The 9,363-nt window shown below is 31.1% G+C and overlaps 2 protein-coding genes across 6 annotated transcripts; both read right to left on the reverse strand.

Annotated features, from left to right (window-relative positions):
- Nucleotides 1–397: 397 nt before the first annotated feature.
- Nucleotides 398–1,358, reverse strand: LOC118491380. The gene is made up of 2 exons (XM_035989128.1): nt 1,198–1,358; nt 398–867 (listed from the first exon to the last, which is right to left on the reverse strand). The coding sequence occupies exons 1-2, from the start codon at nt 1,282–1,284 to the stop codon at nt 478–480; spliced, it is 477 nt and encodes a 158-aa protein (XP_035845021.1). The 5' UTR covers nt 1,285–1,358; the 3' UTR covers nt 398–477.
- Nucleotides 1,359–1,914: 556 nt separating this feature from the next.
- Nucleotides 1,915–4,986, reverse strand: LOC110935977. Of its 5 annotated transcripts, none has more exons than XM_022178337.2 (5): nt 4,833–4,986; nt 4,614–4,666; nt 2,959–3,020; nt 2,775–2,883; nt 1,915–2,228 (listed from the first exon to the last, which is right to left on the reverse strand). In XM_022178337.2, exons 1-5 carry the CDS (start codon nt 4,840–4,842, stop codon nt 2,046–2,048), a joined length of 417 nt encoding a protein of 138 aa, XP_022034029.1. In that variant the 5' UTR covers nt 4,843–4,986; the 3' UTR covers nt 1,915–2,045. The 5 variants fall into 5 exon arrangements, 1 of the variants encoding a protein (XP_022034029.1); XR_002589588.1 differs by having other exon boundaries at nt 1,920–2,228; nt 4,610–4,666; nt 4,833–4,985; XR_004891525.1 differs by having other exon boundaries at nt 1,920–2,228; nt 2,775–2,848; nt 4,610–4,666; nt 4,762–4,966.
- Nucleotides 4,987–9,363: the final 4,377 nt, after the last annotated feature.

Below are 9,363 nucleotides of genomic sequence, written 5' to 3' on the forward strand. Positions count from 1 at the left end.
TTTGAATCTTTGATACTATAAAGTGGTGTGAGTTCAAGTATAATAAAATGAGCAATGCGTAGATTTTATGAGTAGATTTTAGGACGCATGTTTGCCTTAAGAAGATTATAGAGTGATGTGTATTTGACATTAGAATATAAAGGCAATTGTATCGCCCAGTATGTTTACATAGAAACACAAAAAAAACGTAGTGCATTTGGGTTTGTAAATATTTGTGTAACCAGCGCGTATCTACCTAAACATGTATGTATGTATGTATGTATGTATGTATGTACATGAGTGTTTTGTGTTAATAGACTTACATATGTATACCCACAAATCAAATTTATATAAAGAAACAGTTGTGAAAAACTAAGATAAATTCTCAAAATAAAGTTTTATTAGAAAATGGTGCAGGAAACAGGCAATTCAAAAGTAACATCCCAATGCATGCAGTAGATATCAAAATGATGACGACAAGTCTCCTAGATCTTAGCTTTAACGTGTGAGTAACAACGGTAAAGAAGAAGACCCAACCGAAACAGACTCAACAACATACAATGTAACCGGCCGATGGGTCGTTTTGAATGCCTCTTTAACAAATACTTTGAAGTCCTCGGCATCAGCTATGTCAACAACTACAGCATCGTTTTGGTTAGAGGATGAAAAGGGGAACTGGTAAGTCATCCCAAAACCGTTAACGGGCAGGTTCACCTTGGCTGCCACCCTTTTTATGAAATTAGAATATTGATAATATTCAACCTCTGAACACTCTATAGTACGCCTCAAAAATCCCAATGGTCTATACTCAATAATTCCGTCAACTCGCTCCCACGCGCCTCCGGCGCAAATCATTATACTAATATACTTGACTGGGTCTGGAACATCCTGTGAGTAGAGAAAATAAACAGTATATCATAGATGAAACATAGTTTGATTTTTTTACATCAAATACCATCAAGATAATAAAATATTAATCGAGAAGATTTAGAAAACAGGAAAAGTATAATTATATAAACAGAAATAATACGAATACGATGATATATAATTGCATAAGAAAAGTAGAATACATAGAAATAACACCACTCATTACAAGCCTTAACGAATACGTAAGGGTCAAGAGGGTTCAATGATCATCTTGCACCATAATATTATATGCAAAAAAAAAAAAAAAATCCTTGTTCCGCAACTCGTATCTAGGCCTACTAAGAAACATACCATAGTTCGGACCATGTCGATGTAATAAGTCGAATGTTGGGGGAGAAGTGAATGGATTTTCATATTTGTGTATGGTTTTATACGCATTTTTCTTGGTTGATGGGGGAATTCAAAAGGTTTCTATTGGGAAACAAAGAATGCATTGATGGATGTCTAATACTCTGACTGTTCATTAACATAAACTGACTCTTCGATTAAAGCGTGCCAATCTTTAATAGATCATATTTTTTGAGTTTTTTCTCAAATCACTACTAGAAAATATGGCTTTTGACACCACATATTCGATAGCAAAATGGTAGCAATTGCCCTATTGCCACCATTTTGTAACCGAAAATGTGGTGGCAAAAGCACCCGTGTCAATTGACCTATTGCCACCAAATAGCCACCTCTCTTATACTTTGCTACCAGATTTTTGCCACCACAAAAACGGTCAAAATTATTTGTGACCGCTCCATGTTTGCTACTCAATGGCCTTGTTTGCTACCAAGTTGTGACGGTTTTTTGCCACCGTTTTGGTACCATTTAGCCACAAATGTTGTCACCATTTAGCCACCATTTTCATTGAAAATTTGCTACCATTTAATAACTTATTTGCTGCCATTTCATTAAAAATTTGCTACCATAACGGTTTCTCTATTTCCAGATTTTCCATTTTCCATGCTTTTTTCATCATAATGCATTTCTATAATATTACAAATTTATATAAAAATAATCGAATAAAATTACAAAACCCGAAAAATATATAAAACTATAAAACATTCTAATATAAATGCCAACTAAAACAACAAATTACCGAAATTATCCTAATATGAAAAACATCAAAACATTCAAAACCAAGTGTTTATAGCCTATCTTCGAACCATAGCGGTTAACGTAGCTTCAATTTGTGACATCCTATTGAGCATGACATCTTTGTCCACCTTATCTTTTTCTTTATCAGCCAATAAGCCCGCAATAACTCCATTTAATCTTTCTTTTTCTTCATCTTTTTCCTTAAGTAGCTCCTTGATAACCAAGTTCGACTTTTCAATCTACAAAACAAACAATGAACAAAATCAAGAAGTCAGAATCAAAGAAAACGTACAAATTCACACAACCGGACGAAAGAAGTCATGTATTGGTGAGAAGTATTAGAAGTTAACAACAACGTACAGAGTAATATATACAAGCATTTAATCTTTTAGTTACTATCCTACTAATTATAACTCCTACTGATCCATATCTAAATATATGACTTGTAGTGAGATTTTTAACCCGAACCCGATTACAAGGAACCCAAATCCAAATAACCCGAACCCCAAATAATGTCAATAAGCGAACACAAATATGGTATTTGGATTGGTAATCAGTTAACTTTAGGGATATTTGCATTACCCGGTTAACCCGATTATATTTAAAAAAAAGCCGCCAAATGGGTCGATTTGATTGTTTTTTAATCAGTCTTAAACTATATTGTCTTTATTTGTTTCAGGGATCGGGTAACGAGTCAATAAACATCCTGTTCAAATATGTTATTATAAAGTATGGGTCACAAGGGGTGGGTTATGTCCACAAAGAAACAATATATGTGTACTTACTCTCCTACAACCCAAATCCATTCGCGATTGATTGGTTCGGGTACTTGGACTTGGGCAGTGCTTTCCCACCTCGCCTGGAGCAGCATGAGAAGCACTCATCATCACTAACCTTTGAATGTTAGACAACCAAATCAACAACATAAACATTATTTGTAAGAACAAATAAATTATGTAAAAATGTTACTTGAGATTGAAGGTTTCTTTCTTGTCAACTACTAACTCGATCTTCTCACCACGATCCAAAAGCTGCAACAGGGCATGTTCGTAAGAAAACTTAGCTGGCTTATTAACTATATTTCCTTGTTTCATAATACAATTCTTTATTACACAAAAGATTAGTGTGTCCGATTTGTTTATCAGTGAAACAGAATTTGTTTTGAATTTTCAAAAAAAAAAAAGTATAGCTTTAAGTAAAATCAATCCAATATGTTGATGCAGATGTTGTCAGGAAGGAACTATTTTATGGCCTTTTTCTATTAAAGAAAGCTTTAAAAAAAAACTTAACTAAAAGAAAGAAATCTATAAAACGTGTATGTAGATGGCAGAAACTTTTATCCACTAAGAAAACTTGACAAAATAATATCCAAAAGTTATTTTTTTTATATTCTTGAGCAACAGTCTGGAAGTATAACAACGATGATCTCATATTAGGGGGGCAAACGAGCCGAGCTATTCAAGCTCGGCTAGAAAAAAAGCTCGAAACGAAACGAGCTGAGCTTAAACAAGCCCGAGCCGAAAAACAAGCTCGTTTGGAAAACGAGCCCAAGCCCGAGCTTCTCTTATCGAGCTGGCTCGTGAGCCTAAACGAGCCCGCTCTGTTGATAAATTATATATAATATATTAAATATATTTTAAATAATAATAGACTGTTTATATATTATGAAAAAATAACTGAATTATATAAAATAATAATTATAATAATATAAAATAGTTGATAACTAATAAACAATCAGAGTCAGAGCCGAGCTTGAAAAACTATTTACAAGCTGACACAACAAGTATGATATATGGCTAAGAAGTCACACAAATATATGCATAACATTCATAGATTAATGTTAAAAAATAATAAAATTTATCTCATAACTACCACAATATCAAGTTACTACAACTATATCTTATACTAGAAAGACTCAAGAGAACACAAAGTACTTTTTTTGCTGAACAATTTGCTATATTTGAATTGTAAACCTTCATACATTCTATAAAGAAAGAAACTCTCAGCCAACATGATAACAAGTTCATAATTAGATGTCACGGCCGAATTAGATTTTAGATGCAGAACCATGAACACTTAATTCAGCCCAAAAACCACTTGATGTGATTGTGTAGATCAAAGAAAAGAACATCACCCTTGGTTTTAGTCTTACCCTCTAATACCCTAGTTGCAGCATTTAACATTATAAACATTATAACATTATAAACATACCAAACAGAACAAAAAGTTAATGACATAAGCAAGGTTTAATTTATGCTTTTGGAGGTTCTTATACTCATCAGCTCTGTTTCAGCAAACATATTCTCCAACTAGTTTCATTTCCTATCATATCTAATTATCTATCAACTGAATATCTTTATAAATTATAACTATAACCAGCAGCAATAAACTCACAAATTTTAAACCTAACAAATAGCCCCAAACTAGGCAGACATAACTATTGCTGCAGATATTAAATACTCAGAATAAACACCCTAAATTTTCACCAATAATTAACGAAACTTACTACCAAATCTGGACTATGTGATTTCGAAACATCTTTTAGAGGTCAAGTTACAATAAGCATTAGTATTTCGAGTTCTAGGGTTGGAAAAACAACTTAAAAAGAGAATGAAAAAACCTGCCCAACTTATGATCGGCTGGCGAAGGAGATTGGAGAGATTATTGATCCTCAAACCTAGTTACAAATAAAAAATAAACACAAATCAGATCCCCAAACCCAATTAAATATCGAAATTGAAACCAAAATCAAGCCACTAAAGAACTACTGACGGATGAATGAAGCTTTAAAGCCAAATAACTGCAATCACGAAAAGGAGAGTAGTTGATTCAGATGTATGAACCTGTAACCATGACGATCAAAAGAGATTGGAGCTGAAGTTCTTGCGATAATACGATGTGGGGCGGCAAATGTTGGAGAGAGAAGTTATCTTTATAAAAACCCTAATATTTGAGACGCAGGACTCGTAAAACTGGCCTGCCAAATTAGATTTACAAGTTGCTACCACAAATCTGGTCACAATTTAATGTGTTTTTTTTATTTAATTAACATTTTTATTAGTTTTTATCATGTTTCCCACAAATTTGCTACCAAAAATTGAAGGTAGCAGAATTTGCCACCATTTTGTTACTGAATATGGTTGTACGTGACCATTTTAAATTTTGGTGGCAAATTGGTTGCTAATTTTGCCACTTGTTCTCTCGGTGGCAAATTTTGATCACAATTGCCCAATTTTGTAGTAGTGAATAGGGGTAGGTATAAAAAATATTTACCAAAATAGGTGATTTGAAAAATATTTACCAAAATGAGTGTTTTTTTTAGTTTTCTTTCTTTTACTAATTATATTATAAATTTTTTTTTTTAGTTTAATCAACCTATTATCACTTTTATACTCTTTTTCTTCAATCAACTCATTATATTTTATATATATACATATATACTTTATTAAAAAAATTCTTATTTTATGATCGAACCATGTTAAAAGAAATTGAAATTGTTGAGAAAGACCTCTCACCTACTTTTTTTATTTATTTTTCTGATGTAATATTAATTTCATTTACTATTTGGTTAGTGTAAATAATTAACAATTCAATACTCTTGTTAATTTTTATTTTATCAAATTAATAATGAAGAGAGAAAACTTTATATTTGAATTATTTAACTTGCGTAAATATAAAGGAAATAAAAGAAAAACCTTAAAAAAGAAAAAAAGAAAAGATATATAATAAGTTAGTTAAAAGTAAAACAAAAACCATTTTGAGTTGTTTGAAAAAAAACGTGATATTGAATAAAAAACAAAATCAAAAAAACACAATATATTTGTTTAAATTAATAAAACAAATAAAAATACTCATTTTGGTAAATATTTTTTCTAAATCACCTAGTTTGGTAAATATTTTTTTCCACCACTATCATTTTGGAAAAAAAAACTTAAAAAACACCTATTTTAGTAAATATTTTTCAAATCACCCATTTTGGTAAATATTTTTTCCCCCACCACCCTTTTGGGAAAAAACTCCATATTTTTTTTTTAATTTTTTTTAACCGCGAAGTTTCTTCTAATCTCTATCGTAGACTTGAACCCAAACTTCTCCCTTTCAAACCTAGGTGTTTAAAGTTTTTATTTTACTTTGAGTTAATTGCCAAAATCGTCCCTGAGATTTGGGCAGGTTTGCAATTTTCGTCTAAAATGACACTTTTGTACCAAATTGCCCCCAACGTTTGTAACTTTCTGTCATTTTCATCCAAACCACTAACTTAGTTTATTTTTCTGTTAGGTTGATGATATTTGGATGAAACTGGCAAATATAAAACTACAGGGATGATTTTGGCAATTTACTCAAACTCTTTTAAATTTCTTTTATTTAATTATTAATTTTGTTACATATATAATAAAAAAATATACATGCAATTTTTATATGAAAAAAAATAGTAGTTTTGTCACATAATTTTTATAAATTTTCATCCAACCACTAACTAAGTTAATTTTTCTATTAAGGCGAACGATGCTTATAAACTAAGACAAAAATTAATTTCTAATTTTTTATATAGATCAGTTTTATAAAAATAAAATTTACTTATACCTCTAAATTTTATAAAACTAAAATGTTGGTTACCTTATTGAAAAATGTCAAATAAAAAAATCTTATCATATGTACCAAGTTTGTAATTAATCTTCTACTCTAAATTCGCTCCTAAGGAAAAACAGAAGCCAGCCCCCCTCCCCCCCACCACCTATCAAACAATGTATCGTTACCAAACCTTAAAATTATCCACCAAATTGTAATTATAATGCTATGAACCAAAAGTTTCTTTACTCAAGCCACTCAAAATAAGTATTAGTTAGTTACCCTCATAATTTTAATTAAATAAATATTTTATTTCTACCAACATATTTCCTAGGTGTTCAACATATTTAAAAAATATGTAACGTTTTACAATTTTTTTCCTATATCTACAACTGATAAATACTAAAAGTTGTAATCGATTGTTATGTGTTGCACACCAATGACGTTTTCTTTTTATAAAACTGATTTATATAAAAAAACTGTAAATTAATTTCTGTCTTAATTTATAAAATTTAAACATCCTTCACCTTAACAGAAAAAATAAACTAAGTTAGTGATTTAGATGAAAATTTATAAAATTTATGTGACAGAACTATTATTTTTTTTTTAAACTCCATGTATATTCTTTTTTATTATATATGTAACAAAGTTAATTAAATAAAAGAAATTAAAAAGGGTTTGAGTAAATTGCCAAAATCATCCCTGTGGTTTTATATTTGTCAGTTTCATCCAAATATCCTCAACTTAACAGAAAAAATAAACTAAGTTAGTGGTTTAGATGAAAATGGCAAAAAGTTACAAACGTTTGGGGCAATATGGTACAAAAGTGTCATTTTGGACGAATATGACAAACCTGCCCAAACCTCAGGGACGATTTTGGCAATTAACTCTTTTACTTTTTACCGATGGACAACCGCCCCATTAGTTTTAATAGATGGTATATGATCTTCATTTTTTAAAATATTGTGTTTTTTAAATTACTGAATAATAAGTTTTATCAGTTTTTAAAAATATTGTGTTTTTTAAATTACTTAATAATAAGTTTTATCTAACTTATAATAAAAGACTCCAAATAATGTCACATGACATTCTCTCCTTCAACCTCATAAATTTTATTTATATTTGTTTAATAAATTTCTTTTAATATTAATATTAATTAATAATCAATATATAGATATCATTTATTTTTATCAAAAATTAAATAATTTCAATTATGCAATTTAGACCCTTTGTTTTTTTTTTTTTTACTTTTAACCCAAAGTTTTTCATCTTTACAATTTAATCCCAACTCTTTTTTATTTGCAATTTTGGTCCACCATACTTTTCATCTTTCCCAAGTTTTTCGTTCGTTCTAAATTTTGTGAGTTAACGCACCGCAACGTGCGTGTGGGGTTCAACATTTTTTCATATATTTTTTTCCTGTTTGTCTGGCCCGTCACGTCACATCTATTTTTCTGCGTTTGACAAGTTCGTCCAACACGCGAGCCCTGGATGGACTTAGTTATTTTTTCTATGTTTTACGTTTCGGTTTAATTTCACAGCAACGAGCGTGCGTGATTCAAAGATTTTACGTCTACTTTTCGCTCGGCCTTACTATTTCCCCGTTTTTATTTATTTTGTTTTTACAAGCTTTTCCGGTGTTGGTAGTCGCTGACAATGATATAGTATTGTACTACTTAACACAGTTTTATGACAACCGCTGCAATGCAGGGTCTTAATACTAGTTTTCTTAATAATAAACTACCGTAAATCCATGTTAAACTTCCAAGCTGCACCATGCTACGACTAGATACAAGAAATGAAAGCACCGTTAAAAGTAAGAGTTCATTTAGTTAATCTTGGATTCTTGGGTTGATTAAGTGACAAATGACCAGTTTGCAATATGGTCTATGATAATCATTGCCTAATTTCTTTTGTTCACCAAGTAGATATAGTAATATGACAACTTCGTTTAGAGGTTGAGTATGGTATGTGTTGATAGTTGTCCATTTTCTTCGTTGATGGAGGATTTGAAAAGGTTTTTATGCTTTGGGAAACAAGCATGAAAAGGATCATTTATTTTTTTGGTATAGAGTTTCTACATAAACCAACGAGATACGATATCGCACGTATTTACGCTGCGTATGAGGCTAGATGCCTAGATAGTATTTTTCAGGGATGCTCGGTAGCATCTATTGTACACATATCAAATGGAGAAATTGTCCATGAGAGTTGCGAGGGGCATATGTTTGGGGTGATGTCAAAAGACCAACCATTATACTGGTAGCGGTGACGTCGAATTATTTATGGTTTTGTACACATCAATTAATGTTTGTACACATCACCGTTGTTTCAAAGCGTAACAGATGGTACCACACAGTGGCGGACTTGATGTATAATCAGCCGTAGCACGGGCTACGGCTTAACTTTGTATCGGTAGTGTAAATTTTTTTTTTCGGTTTTTATACAAAGGACATCCCTAAAAAAATTTTAAGCCCAAATTGAAGTTGTAAATAATAAGCCTGAATTAGTTTATATAGCCCAACCAATTGTTATTAAAGCCCAGTTATGAAGAGCTTACATTCAATAATGAAGATTGTAAATAATAAGCCCAACCAATTGTTACTAAAGCCCAGTTATAATGTTATATGTTAGCCCAAACTAGTTATAATGCTATATGTTAGCCCAAAATCAAAGGATCAAACGTTGCGCCACTGAAGGATACCGCATAGTTCTTGTACTTCAGTTTATCGGGTAGTGAAGCTAGCTTTGCTTTTACTGGTTGCAACCGCAACCGTTGAAAGATGTTTTTAGAAATTGAAACTT

This window comes from Helianthus annuus, chromosome 4 (assembly GCF_002127325.2).
Source record: "Helianthus annuus cultivar XRQ/B chromosome 4, HanXRQr2.0-SUNRISE, whole genome shotgun sequence".
Taxonomy (NCBI): Eukaryota; Viridiplantae; Streptophyta; class Magnoliopsida; order Asterales; family Asteraceae; genus Helianthus; species Helianthus annuus.